Source organism: Clytia hemisphaerica, unplaced genomic scaffold (genome assembly GCF_902728285.1).
Source record: "Clytia hemisphaerica strain Z4C2 unplaced genomic scaffold, Clytia hemisphaerica genome assembly, whole genome shotgun sequence".
In the NCBI taxonomy this organism is placed as follows: domain Eukaryota; kingdom Metazoa; phylum Cnidaria; class Hydrozoa; order Leptothecata; family Clytiidae; genus Clytia; species Clytia hemisphaerica.
The window spans coordinates 446,180-460,949 of NW_027104528.1; the positions used below are offsets into that span (position 1 = coordinate 446,180).

The 14,770-nt window shown below is 34.9% G+C and overlaps 1 protein-coding gene and 1 long non-coding RNA gene across 2 annotated transcripts; both read right to left on the reverse strand.

The window, feature by feature from the left end:
- Positions 1-5,387: 5,387 nt before the first annotated feature.
- Positions 5,388-10,649, reverse strand: LOC136822049 (arginine/serine-rich protein PNISR-like). Its single transcript, XM_067078269.1, has 5 exons — positions 10,561-10,649; positions 8,879-9,158; positions 7,759-7,954; positions 6,411-6,596; positions 5,388-5,635 (listed from the first exon to the last, which is right to left on the reverse strand). The coding sequence occupies exons 2-5, from the start codon at positions 8,894-8,896 to the stop codon at positions 5,397-5,399; spliced, it is 639 nt and encodes a 212-aa protein (XP_066934370.1). The 5' UTR covers positions 8,897-9,158; positions 10,561-10,649; the 3' UTR covers positions 5,388-5,396.
- A 1,904-nt stretch (positions 10,650-12,553) lies between these two features.
- Positions 12,554-14,215, reverse strand: LOC136822060 (uncharacterized). The gene is made up of 3 exons (XR_010848851.1): positions 14,142-14,215; positions 13,573-13,617; positions 12,554-12,647 (listed from the first exon to the last, which is right to left on the reverse strand). It is a non-coding gene; the product is annotated as an uncharacterized lncRNA (long non-coding RNA).
- Between the last annotated feature and the right edge of the window lie 555 nt (positions 14,216-14,770).

The following is a 14,770-nucleotide window of genomic DNA, read 5'->3' on the forward strand; positions in this document are numbered from 1 at the left end:
CAATTTTTCAAAAGATACAGAGGTTTTTGCTACTTATTTCTTACAAAAAATTGTTTCCTATAAAATGATAAATAAATCTTGAAAACTGCGGGCCAATCAAATACCGGTATCTGGTCACGTGTCATAGTTTTTCCCAGACCCCGCCGAACGCGGTTTTGTAAAATTTCGCTGGAGAAACTTTTCAGATCATCATATGCCTTAGCAATGGTGATCGGTTATGAGATGAGTATGAGCTGTGAGGCAGATTTCTGCCTCAAAAGATTTACAGTGGGAAATTCGAATTTAACGCTGTCCTCACTTACTAAAATAAGAACCAAATTTCGGCACTAGCGCTTTCTCTAAGAATGTGTGACCAGTAAAATAATAACAGAATTAGTTTTCAACCGTCATTAGGATCTGAGAAATTCAAACTCTCATCCCAAACCATGCTATATAATTTGCCATCAATATATAAAATAAGAAATCATAGCATGGATACCCAGGCTACACTAGAGCACACACAAAAAGTAAAACATCCATTTAACGTCTTTTTCGTGATAATCAATGATTGGGATTACATTTTTAAATGATAATTACTGATCACACTCTTTGAATTTGGCAACGCTCATTTAATATCCATTCATGATAGTTTATAAGAAAGTTTTTTAAATGAAACTCGGTGTGATAGACCCTTTGTATATGCCTTGCCTTGCCTTGATTCATCCGTGAGGTGAAGCATCGACAAAGTCTTTTTTCCACTTTTGACGATCTGACATGACTGTTAGCAAATCTTTACCGGCAAGACCAGTTTCCTCTTCAATAATCAATTTGAGGGTGACATAGGGGCGACCGACACGTCTTGGGGCATCTGGAAGCCATGTTATCAATTTTCCGGCTGGTTCGTTATGTCTTGAGACATGACCTGCAAGTTTGAGTCGCCGTTGGCGTACAACCGATGTGATACGGGGAAGATTGTATATAACTTCCATTTAGTACCCATCCAACGTCTATTTTGTTATGATTTTTGATTGAGGTTTTGAAAGTTTGTTTTAACCCTATTCAAACTAGGCTTTTAGGGGCGGTTCAGAACTAGGGGGGGGCTTTTCCTGTACCACCCCTTAACTTTTGATCTAGTGGGTCTTTTTGGATGAAATTTGGCACACAAGAGTTTTGTGACGTAAGGTAACTTTTGACAAAAAATTTTTTTGATGACGTCACTCATCATGCCCAGAGTGAGCAAAAACCGAAAATTTCCTTTGTTCTTATAAATAACTATTGTATTCTAACAAAGGCTTTAGAAAAAAGTTGCCTGAGTTTAAAATGCTCATTTTATCCTAAATATTCAATAAATTACGGTTTAAACGATATATTTGACAATGAAAATAAATTTGTATTGGAAAAGTGTCAATTTTTGTGAAACCTTACTGTCAGAAATTTCATCATGCTCAAGGTGTGAAAATATTTAGGTGTCAAATTTTTTTTTATTTCGAAGCTAATAAAAGTTAGAAATTTACAGAAAATTTCACGGCAAAAGCTCTAGTATTTAAGTTTAAAGGTAATTTTTTAAACGTTTTTCATGAAAGGAATCACACATTTGTGCATTTCCTCCGTAAATTGACTAGAAAAAACCATGCAACAGATGCACGAATCCTAAAAAATGTACTAATAAACACCCCTAAAACACCCCTGCCTCACTAACCCGGTGTGAATATTATCACCACTTGAATTGAGGAGAATATCCCAGTGGGGATAGAAAATCCCTTTCATTTTATGACTGAGGATATTGATTTTTAGTGTTTTCAATCACAATTATCCAGTGGTGATGGGAAATTAAGATTCATTTTTACAGTGGGGATAGTATAATATTTCATATTTTCCAATGGGGACGAAATTTAAAGGGTTTTCCTCCATCAGAGACGTGACACAGGGGTATATTAAATTTATATTATCAGGGCTCATTATGTTGACATTGATAATAATTTTATTCTTGTGTTTCTCTGCACAATTAAGAGTGCTCAATACTTAAGTAGAGCTTGTTAAATAAAGATTAAGAAGCGGTGTATTTCTCTTGCTAATTGATAATAATTTTCTGTACATTTCAAAAAAAAGTAGGTATAACGATCTTAAAAGTCAATGTAACGTGTGTTTGAAATAAAAAGTTAAACGAAAAAAATCACTTTTTCATAGGGTTTTCACATTTCAAAAAAGGTATATGTATATACTCTAAATCTCTTATGTGAAACTTTATTTGAAAATACATCTAAATAACTATTCAGAAATTTGATTGTGGTAAACTCTTTCGAAGATCTAATTCGTTAGGCAGCCTAGAGGATCTGAATTTCAATGGGAATTGCTATACTTTTAACTTATGGGGATTTCAATATTACTGTTGGACAGAATAACTTTACTTTAGTTCTTATATTCTGTACCTTGACTGATTTTTGTAATCAAAGAAAACATAAGAAACAAACCTCCCAAATGTTATCGCGTTTTTTTTTTGTTTTTTTGTTTTTCTAATCCATAATCCCGTGCTTCACAATAATAATAATAATATCTTTCTTTAATATTGGGGTAACGTAATTACAAATCAAGTGAATTTATAACTAATAAAATCCAACAATATCAAAATAATAAGTAAAAACGACGATATCCTTAGGGCCAATTACCTACAGATGTTACATGAGCATTTAGAGCCTTTCCAACGTTTTATCTCTGTTTTAAATTTGGCTAGCGTTTGAATGTCATGTAATTTCAACTTCTTAGGTAATTGGTTCCACAATAAAGATTCTCTAAAGGATAAACCGTAAATACCGAAGGTATAGCGAGTAGCTCCAGGGAGAGCTAAGAGTTTTGTGGATCTTAGTTTGTATACCACTGTTTTTATTTGAAAAATTTCTGCCATGAAGCTTGGACTCAAACCTTTGATTGATTTAAAAATTTCCACCATCAAATATTGTAAATTTTGAATGTGGATTTTTACAGTATTTGTACGGTTTAATAAAACTCCATAGTCTAAACAAAAGTTTGAATATACCACACGCAAGGCCCGTTTATGCACTCTGTTCAGGGGGTGGGCTCGATTATTATCAGTTAGGGTTTGGCTGGAGAGTCAAAATTGGGGCACAGGTAGGGTTGGATGTTTACCCTATTATAGAGACTTGTCTGTTTTTTGCTACGATTTGCGATTTTGGTGTGCGACGATGGCCAAACGGATAAGGCCGAGTCTTTCCCGGAAGGTGCAATGATATGATTGGACGAAATTGATGGAAAAATGATTGACATATTAAACTTAGTCAGTAAATAAAATAGAGAAGTCTCAGACAGTAAAAAGAGAAATTAACTAGCCGGTACCTGGCGTCGCACGCCGGTTAAGCTGTAGCTGAACGTACTAAAAGTCCTTTGGATGTTGACGCTGGCTTAAAATACGATCAAATGAATAAAAAGATATCTTCAAAGTTTGACTCTAACCCTCGAACCCTCCCCAGGAGATCTTTTTCTCGCTTCTCTCGCATAAGAGAGAAAGATAGGAAAAATGAAAGAAATGTAAGATAAGATTCTGGAGGTTTGTTTCTTGGTGGTACGAATCATATACACGCTTTTTTAATAAGAAAGTACTCTATAAGAATATTCATGATGAAATTGGCCAAAAAATTAAGAATATGCTATGTCAACCCTGGAATGCTATTTTTAGAGCTTTTGTACCTGTAAATTGCCTATTTTTCCCCAATAATACCTAATGTCCTTCAAAAAAACGCCAAAATTTTGCTTGTTGTATGCATTATTTTATGTTCGGTTTGGATTCTAACCTTAGAATGCCTTAAGAATATTTTAAGATGACTTTCCCCAAAAATTTAAGAATATCCATGATGAAATGGAAAAACACCATTCTTATAAAAAAAAGTGTGTACGAACTGTTACATACAACATTTGGAGACGCTCCCTTACTAAATTTATTTTTCGCTTCTCGTACTGAAGCCTCCTTTATGAATCGAATTCTTTTTATAAGGGACGCCGTTTCTTACAAAAAAGGTGCGCCCTTTCTTGCGAAATGGACAGACAATGACTGAACGGAAAAAATAAAACCAGTCGCTCTTTAAATTTGGCGAAAATTAATATTGGTGAATGTTCTATATCTAAATTTAAGATATAAATAAATTATTTATTATTTTATTATTTATTTAGAATATAAATAAATTATTAAATTCAAAATATATATAATTCATTTTTATATATACATACATACATATACACATTAAACTACTTTCGAGAAATCTAGAAATAAAAACATATGATCGTTTAAACATTTCAACATAGCTATATCAACATTTGTATTAAATTATATTATTACATTATATTATTATATTATATTATATTTTTACATAACCTTAGGGAAAAGTGCGGGACAAGCTGGAGTTTTTACAAGTTTTGTTATGATTGGTTGAGAACTTGTGAAAAAGCGATTTTATTACTTTTTCTAAGGAGCGCATCATCTCAATTACTTCAGATAACCAATGAGTTCAAGGTCTTGTAAAAACTCCAGCTTATCTAAAAATTGCCATTGAATTCCCCGGCAGGATTTAGTTTTCAAATGTTGCCTTTATTAAGAAAAACAACTTATCAAGAAAACACCTCTGGACCTCTCTACAAAATAGATTTTGTTTTTGCCTCTGGGTATTTAATAAAACAAGTTATTGTTCAAAGAAGCCGAGTTTAATTCCATTTCCACTGAATTTCCTGAAAACAATGAAATTCAAATCCCCAGCTTAAAAAACACGAAAATATCAATCCCCATCGAGCTTCAGTCCTTTATTTTAGCCCCACTCACTGAAAAAATCCTACCGGGTCTGTCAATGGTGTCAGTTTAAATATCTACGTATTATTCAACAAAAAAATAATAAAGATTGATATATTATAGACATGTTTTTTTTATAAGCATACAAAAATCCGAAAGCAGGCTCAGAGATGCTTAGGTCGAAAGCTTAATAAGGCTGAAAAATGCTTGAGGGGATGCTTAAATCTAAAGCATAAATTTAGGGAAATACTGCAGTAAAATTCCAGCCAAAAAAGCCAAAATCAGGAAAAAAACATTTTTCGTAGGCTCAAGTAATGCTTGCCATATGCTTAATTTTTCCCCATATCTGAGCCTAGATAAGCTTATAAGTGCAATGCTTATAAAAAAAACATGTATATGAAGTAGAAAAATAGAACATAGAAATTCATGCAAATACACCTATTAACCATAAGCGGTGTATATTATATACCAATGCAACGACTTCAGACATTCAAGGATAAAGAACAATTAAATAACTTTTACTTCCACTTTGGAAACTAAGTTTATCGAGAGCAAAAAGTTAGAGAGAAAAATGATAATATCACTGAAATAAAGTTAACTGAAAAATTTGAGGTGCTCTGTTAGTTTAAAATTGTAGGGCCCCCTCTAAATTTCTCTTTCGTTTGTCGTTAAAATTGCGGATATGGTCTTTCAGATTTTCCCATTTTCTGCCTTCCTGGAACACCAGTGGGTTTTTTTTCAGCAAATCTTTGCATTCCAGCATCCCTGGATTCCGGTGGTTTTTTATGTGTTTGTTAAATTTTTCTCGAACAAAATTTATCTCTGTTTGAGTCCAGGGAATTTTCTTTGACGTTTTCGATTTACCTGGAAACACATAATGCCATTGTAAAAAATTACGGAAGGAGCAAATACTTTATCGGGGATAATTGTCGGGGTTGTATGTAATACACATTTCTTGAGACTCGGAAAAGTATGTCAGGCCTCGTTTTCAAAATACAGTTGCTAAGATAAATTAGCATTACGAGACATGATTAACGTTTTTAAATGTGTACGCTCTTGTTTTGAAGTTGATAACTGCCTTTTTTAATTTTAATCTTTTTAATCTGGCGAATTTGGCCGAAATTCACCAAATTCGCCAAATTTAATCCCGCTAAAATGAATCCACTTAAGGTATTTTCCCGCTACTACGGTGAAATATTTTGATCACCGTAGTAGTGAGATAACTCCTGTAAAAATCATCTAAAAATGGTAGACTTGACTAAACTTCGTTGCTCGAATATAGAACTTGTCATTCGACGTTAGAGCAATAACTTCGGTTACTTGGGACGTAACCAGTTTTTATATGAAATTTGTTGGGTAATTTCTTCTATAAATGTCTTCCTAAAATTTTTCCATACGATAGATTAGACCTCCTTTTTTGGACCTACCTCTAGGTCTTATATATTAACTTATGTTAGTTCGTTCATCATCTGGTAGGTCCAATCAGTATTCCAGCTCTGTGTAATTTATGCATTTTGGCATTTTGGCTGAAGTCAACATTTAATTGTCTTTCAATATCAAATCTTCTGATAAATAACGTCGCAGAATGTTTATGACCGCTTTATGACCGCTAGTTTGAGACAAAATGAAAAAGACTTACCTAAATTAGGGGTTGATGATTTTTTTTTCGATAACGACGACGACGACGACGACGACGACGACGACGACGACGACGACGATGACGATGACGATGACGACGACGACGAAGTTCCTTTTACTTCTCCTTCTCCTTCTCTTTCTTCGTCCTCTTGACCTTCTGCTTCCTCAAGATCGACCTCTGGTAAATCTGGAATTTTGCAAATTTACAAATTCATATTTTTCGAAACTCTTACTGAAAATCTAGGTTCTTAATGAATGAAGCCGCTATTGACAAAAACTCTTTGTTTTGGTCGAGCTTCTCTACTGGCAATTGCCCCTTAAAAATTCTCGGAAAACCAAAATTGTTCTTATTTTTTATTTTTATTTTTTATTTATTTATAGAAGTGTATTTCTCAGGTCTATTGACCTCTATGAAACAATTTTACATCTTTACAATTTATAGATCTTATCATTCCATTCGTTTGTCAATTCTGTTTTACAGTTAGGCACCTTGGTATCTAACCCACTCTTCTTACAATCATGTTGTTTCCGTTCGTAAATTCTTTAAATAGATTAGTCCTAGGACTACCTCTCACTTTCCATATAAGACTCTTGTCTTCTTCTTTCGATGTTTTTTCTTTTGCTTTACGATGCCATTGTTTTATTATCTCGCGTTCTTTCCTTGAAAAATCGTCTGATACTCTAAAATCATCGTCTTTATTTAGTTTGTGGGCTGATGCAAGTATTCTAATCCTTTCTTCTTCACTCTTGAGAATAACTTTTAATGGTCTCCATCGTTCATTTGTATACATTTCATCTTTACGAGCACCTATGCGTTCTACCTTGATTATCGTCACATCGAAACCCATTTGTTGTTTCAGTGTTCTTTCCATAAAATCTTTGTCACCAACTCGTTGCTCTTCTTCGTTTTCGTGCTTGTTTTCACCTAAATCATGCACCATGATGTTGCACTTGGTCTTAAAATGTTTGTACAAGCGGAAGCTCTGTTGGGTCCCGTGCTTTCTTCAATGCTTGACAAAAAAACAATACGTATAAAGGGGGAGCTTATTAGAAGAGTCGAATTTACGAATTTAATTTCAAATTTACGTTGAAGGTCATGGCATAGACACTGAAATTTCGAGTTACGTTAGGAAATCGGCCATATCCGTTTAAATTTCTTCTACATTGATTTTTAAGAGTTTTCGAATGGTATAAGTGGTTATACGGGTTTTAGCGACTTTCTTCTGGGGGTTGGGATTTTTACTAGGAAATCGCAAAAATCGTTGCTATTACGTTACTAGGGCCGCGAAATTTTTGGTACCACTTTCAATTGACTTCAAATCAAAATTCTATTATTCTAAAATAAATACCATCAATGGAGATGTCGGATAACTTCTTTCCAACAAGCTGGCAAGATTTTCCAGAGTCGACAGCTACAAGTATCTTTGCTACCTTGGACAACTCGATAGCATTATCGTGTATGCGGTAGTGCATCTTGTGGACGTCTACCGTGTGGCCCATATGGTTGCACAGCCATTCCAATTCCGTTTGCGTCATCGCCGAAACCTTGAATAATTGTAAATGATATGTTACCTTTTGAAAACCAAAGCCAATCCCGTGTGACCAAGAACAAAAGAAAATCTATCACATCTCAAAAGCTTTGGTTGATTACCTTAAGGGAACTAATTTTGGTGAATGACAGCGTAAATCTATTCTATTTTGCCTTACTTTGAGCAATTTTGATGAATTTCAGGGGTTATTTAGGCAAGGAAACAAAAAATTTAATTTTGGTGGGAACTTATTTTGGCCGGAACTAAATTTGGCGAATTTCGTCCAAATTCGCCAAATTCGCCAAAATTAGTTCCCGCCAAAATAAGTTCCCTTAAGGTAAACTAAAAAGTCTGCCTTATAAACAAAGGGTCAAAATAAACGGGGTGGAAGACTTCATGTTATAAACGGATGGGACCTAATTGGGGTTGGAAATTGTAATTCTGAAAACCCCCAGTAAGGCTATTTAGAGCAAATTATTCCTTTTAACATCTGAAATTAATTATTTTCAAGAAATAATAAACAGGAATATAAGGTCTGCGGAGTTAGCCAGCTACTTCTGACTGAACTTTGCTTTATGATAATTTTGATGACGCTGAAGTCAAGTGAAGTGGACGAGAGGATTCTGCCAGGGGTCACTATTTTGAAAAAAATTCATAATAATCTTCAAATATAACAAAAACAAGAAAATACAATTAAAATACTATTTGCAAAGAAATTGATCACTTGGTTATCAGGTGTTTTCTGTTGTTTTCCAAAATTGTTTTTTTTTCATTTTTGCAGGGAGCTCAAGTAAAACAAAAATGGGCATAACCACCCGGGCCATCCATTCAATCAAAAAGCTCGGCAGCTTTACAATAGAAAAAAAAACAATAAGAAAGAAAGGATAAGAAAGTTAAGTAAACTATTTTTAATTGAACCAAAAAATAAATAAAAGAATACCTGGCTAACGGTGCTCATGAATTTTCTAAGTTCCCGTGTCTTGATAGATGCTGGTGATTTCAGACCGGGTATACGATCAACAACTGTATTTATAACCGTGTACCCCCTTAAGTAGTTTTTGGAGCTTCTTGTGGGGGCGGCAAAAATGTACTTATTGGTGGGAAGAACACCAACGACCAATCTTTTACTGATAAGCACATCTATTGCCTCGGTGATGCCATCCGGCAAAATGACGAGAACATGTCTACCTCTTTTGCCCCTTACATGAACCAACTCAAGCCTAAAAAGTAACAAACGCATTCTAGCTTCATTTAAAGGTGATCAGAAATGTGAAATATCCATACGTGGCATGAGTACTGATTGGTGTAAAAAAGCCCCCGAAACTAAGCTTTTAAATCAGGTTGAAGTTTTCTTTCTTTCCGAGAGAAGAAAAGAACTTGTCTTTTAACTTTTCATTTGATAGTGTTTTCCTTACTCGTTAGCGTTTTTCTTTATCCACTTTTTTCCTGGGCTGTATTTCAAAATATTCGTAAAATTGGTGTTTTTGATTGCTCTTCTAAAGAGTCGATTATATTTAGTTTTGAGATAAATTCAACAGAAAAGGGCAAATGGTTTGTTTCCGGAATTGCAATATAGAAAAATATCGGGCGTGCGAGGAAAGATATTGGACGAGGCTTTGCCTAATATTTTTCATATTAGATGAGACTGCGTCTAAATAAACGGTTTATTATCCAATTTATAAGTTCATCAATCGAGTTAAGCAAAAAATTCTTGGTAGTTGTCCTTGAATGTACAAAATTCTCTTTTGTGACGTAACGCCAAAAAGAAGATGCTCAATTGTCCAGAAATTTGTTCAGTGAGGTTAATTTTGGGGAATTTATACATTAAATAGTTATTGGTCTAAGTCGAATCCCATATACAAAAAGATTGGGTGTGCAAGAAAAGATATTGGGCGAGGCTTTGCCGAAAGTATTGGACAGTAAAGAAGCGATTAAATGTTGCGATAAACAGTTGCGATAAACAGTTTATTACACTATTTCATTTTTAGCCACAAATTATGCTTATGCTTGTGCTTACAAAAGCTTTTTTCAAAACATCGTCAATTTTGACTCATTCTCATTAAATGTGTATAGTCAACACAATAATTTTTGACATATTTTACATCATTCAATGTGTTTAAGTTCAAATATTCTTTGTCTACTTCCCTGTCTCATTAATTCCAAGCTTCGAGCTTAATTCTTTGCGAATTCGTGTGTAACAGTAATTTTTACTCTATCAATTCTGCTACACAAATTTTTTTTACGACGACTGTCTACGTCTATACTATTATGGGTCCGCAAAGTAATGTTAAGTGGTAAGTCACATGATCGAAATGACGCGAAATCAGCAAAATAGAATTTGCTCTTTTTTCTTTATGGGAGCTATTTTCTATTACTTTTCTGGTGTTTCTTTGTCTATTTGACTCGTAGAACGTGATGAATCAGGTTGAAACAATTTCTTACAGTTGATTCCCAAGATAAGAGGCACCCAAATAGTTACCCAAATTTGGGTGCCAAATGGGGTTCCCAACGTTTTCAACCGACCCTCTTTAAAGGGATGAAAATATTTGCAACCCCGGTTCCAATACAAAATACCTCAGCGAATCCAATGATGACGCAAAACTTAATCATGGATATAATTACCTCTCAACAAGCTTCTTTTCCGTTGGCGTTAACGATTCAAGGATGTCATCGTGAACCTCAGATTTTTCGAGACGATTGTTGTATCTAGAAAAGAATGATACTCAGAACTACTAGGCATCAAAGAAGCGTTAATAATTTGTACTTCGACAACCAACATATGCATAGTTTGGCAGTAAAAAGGCACATAATCGTAAAAGTATTGCCTCACAATAATACAATTGTATATGGGGGGGGTGGAGGATATAACGATTTTCAGTGATTTACCCCCGGACAAAGTGACTATTGCCCCCCCGGACAACGGGTTATATCCCCCGGACAAGCAACAGCTGACCCCTGGTCAACCCAAACTACCCCCGGACAAGGCAAATTTTGATGATTTTTCGCTACTCCCCGGACAATATATCCTCAACCCCAATGTACAGACATTTTCTGGAAAAGCCCAATTCACGAAATTTAATCTCCGTGAAAGTTTATTCCATTAAGGTATACAGTATACTTTTTTGTGAAATGCTCGGCATGCATTTTTTTATAAGCATAGGGTAAACTTTTTTGAGCCTATTATACTTAGCCTCGTTTGGTGCAATTTATACAGTATGCACGTTTTTGGTGTAATTTGGGAGATTAAATGCTTCGAAATTTGTAAATTGAGGCTCAGCATGATGCTTATGCAATGCTTAGGTTCCGGGTTTTGTTTTTCCAATATTTGAGCCTGAGTATGCTTATAAAGGCCCCTATAAAAACTATGCTTATAAAAGAAGTGTACCGATCCTGTAGTAGCTTATTAATTTGTGTTTTGAAAATGAATTTTATTAAGGTAAGGAAATTATATCCAATTTTGTTGGTAAGCTTACCTTGTTAACAAATTGATGAGCATTCATCGCTTCTGCGTTTGTTGAAGATAGTCAGTCAGGTTATTAGGGTTTCTGCCAACTCTCTCCAATTATCGACTGTGCAATTTGAGAGCAGCTGTTCTGTGAGCACCGGTATTTGTGTACCATAAGTAGGTCTTCTGTTGTTGGTAGAACATTTATCTTGTTGAAACTAAAATAATATTAGTTCAAAAGCCTTCAAAAATTTTTAAAATCTATAACGAACTTCGATATGTATAAAAACGAATGAAGAACTGAAACAGACCATGTTTTCGACAGAACAGGGAAACAAGAAGAAGCTCTAATTTTGCACCTTGGTTATCTTCACCATCAGCATGAAGTCAAAAAAATTTAGAAGATCAAAGGTTAATTTGTTATTCAAAAATTTGTGAACAATATAAGACATTTGACAAGGTCAAAAACTTCAGCACGATCAGAAGAAGATGAAAGTGAAAGACATACCGATTGTCAGCAAGCGTTCGTAGAGCTGCAGATGACATCTTGACTGGCCATTCGCTGGTATACAAGCTGGCAAGGTTTCTTGCATTCATGATTATTGTGTCGTTACTTTCTCGCAGTCCAATTCCGAGAATTAACGAAAAGATGGCGTCCAATGCATACCCCATTTTCAAAGGAAGCGACGCTACAGAATAAGTGGGGAGAAGTTCCCCATCGTCGTTTGTTGCCTTATAGCCTGCCAGTTCACGAGTGGTTTCTATAATCAGGTCGAAATTACTTGGGATAAAAAGGTCCAGGCAAGAAGAATTCGATTTACACGTTGAATTCATTGATATTGCAAGTCGGGCAATCAAACGCAGATTTTGAAGGATGTTTTGAGGCTTTTCGGCACCCTTCCTGTACATCAGTGATTCGCCGTATCGTACAAGCAGTCCATCATTACGTACAAAATTACCAATCTCTTCACTTCGCAATTTTTCTAAGAGATGGTTAAACTCAACTGAGGCCGGTAAGGGGGTTTTCTTGCTCCCAAAGATGATCAGATCCGAATGGTGGGATGCTGTTTCATCGCAGCCATCAAATTGGATTTTTTGAGGGCATGATCGCAAGTGGCGCCATAGCTCCGACGAAACAAAAAAAACCAAGACAAAATTTGCAGACACCGCTTGATTCATCTTGATCTTCTGATTCTTCTTCTGTTTCTTCTCCAGGAACGTACTCGTCGTCGTCATCCTCATCCTCGTCCGATGAATCCACAGCCTAAATTTTTATACAGTTTATAAGCTACCGTATGATAGTTTCCTGATATTTTCAGTTTTGTTTTAATATACTAAGAAAAGGCAAAAGAAAAAAAGTTATCCGCCATCATGAATCAAAAATTTTTGTACGAAGTCAATCAGAAGCAAAAAAGTTGCGGCCTATCAAAGTTGCCAGGAAAATAGGCATGTCCGAAAAATCGAGACAGAAATAATTTCAGACCATGTTTTCTAACCTATTTTTTATCAGTATGAACGTTCTGATCGATTGATGTATAATAGGTTTTGCACAAAAATTAATCGTTAAAAAGGGTAAATCTCCAAAATCCGCCATTATGAATTTCTTACCATGATCCAAATGACGTAAAAAAGTTTTTTAGACCCATGTATGATGTATTTTCATTATCAGAAAAAGAACCATCGACAAAAAAATGGGAAAGAGGTGCCAAAATTAGTTCACTGTTGTTCACAATTTGTACACTGAGGCCTCTTTTTGCTCCTCTCTCTAACTGGACTTAAAATAAAAAATTATAAACAATATTATAAAAATAATACACGTTTTCTTTTTTATTAGAACACCTAAAATTTGGCTGAGCCTGGATGTGCTTATTTTCTTAGCATGTTTCAACCTGAAATGTTCTTAAATGCGTTCTTAATTTTTCAGACTACTCTAAATCGACAATATGATACAAAATAAAGAGCACTTAAATTTGGCAAAATTTGGACAATATTTGACTCTCGACTTTTGAAGATCCACCCCTAAATTCGCATAAAAAGAGGAAAAAATTGTAGTTTCTTGTCATTTTTTTCCAAACTGAGGTTGGGTATGTTCTTAAGATGTTCTTAATTTCTCGACGAATTTCAGCCTATATGTTCTTATAAACTAGGTTCTAATAAAAAAAAACGTGTAAGATCATAAGAATAGTCACCTCCTGAAGAGCTCTTTTTGTTTTCAGTGAACTTTTTCTGCTTGCCTAAATGATAGTAAAAAGTATATGTACTTTATGTATATTTTTTAGAATGCCAGCGATTCTTTTAGTTGATGAACCCTGAAAAAATAGGAATTTTCTCTTTTAGATAATATACTAGAAGCAGCAGACGAGGCTATTTCCTCGAAATATCTGTTCCCCTTTTCCAGAAGACGCTTCATTTTTTGAGAACAGGGGAACAGATGTTAGTTTCTAGGAAAGACGATTTCATTAAAACTATCTGTTCTCCCGTTCTAGCATAGAGTGTAAGGGCGGGGAAACACATTGAATATCGATTCCAGGGCGGGGGAACATAACACAATTTCTAGGAGAGACTAGATTTAGAGTAAAATGCTGGTTTTCGGCGGGAACAGATGACTATATCTAGGAAAGACTTTTCAGAAACAGGTCCAATTTTCCAGGAACAGTATAGGTGGGGAACAAATGTTTTAAAAAAGGTCCTCGAAGGGTGCTTTCTAATAAATTTCATTATATTGTCTAAATTTTGTAAAGAATTCTACCAATTTTACCATTCGTTTGCTCGTATTAAATGAATCTTCTTCAATTTATTCTACTTTACTTTCTTCTTCCATTTCTTCCTCATTCTAAACAAAGAAATTAATCAAGCATATATTGAAATATATAAAAAGCAAATTGTCTACTTAGTTCTTGAAATATATTTGCTATTATACCCGGGCACTTAGGCAAAATTGGGTACGGGGACGTATTGATTTAATTAACCCAAGCACACGATAAAAACACTCCTGTGTCAGTGACCCGGTTAGATCTGCCCGGTGGATACCCCGATGGAAAAAATTGCCAAAAATGGCCTAATTTCAAGCCCCGGTGGAAAAATGAGTAAGCCCGGTAAAAATTAGTTGAAACTGCCAAATTCTAGAAATATGAAGCTGAAGTCTTACATGAAAAGTTACGCCTGTGGTGCTAAATCTACAATAAAGGTTTTCTCCGAAAATTTCCATACGGGGGGAAAAGTTGTGGCTTCGTCTCTGTAGCTTAAAGTATCATAAATAACCTAAAATTGATACAAAAATGGAGAAAGCTAAAAACGCCAAGATATACCAGGAATGTTGGTTTTACAGTTAGCACCTAGGAAAAATCAAAACATACCCACTAATGCTTATGAAAGTCCTAAACCCCC

Coding starts and splice junctions, on each gene's coding strand:
- LOC136822049 (XM_067078269.1), bottom strand. Junction 6,597..7,758: donor ATCCGACATCTCCATTGATG/GTATTTATTTTA, acceptor GCAAAATTCCAG/ATTTACCAGAGGTCGATCTT. Junction 5,636..6,410: donor ATCATCAACCCCTAATTTAG/GTAAGTCTTTTT, acceptor ATGTGTTTCCAG/GTAAATCGAAAACGTCAAAG.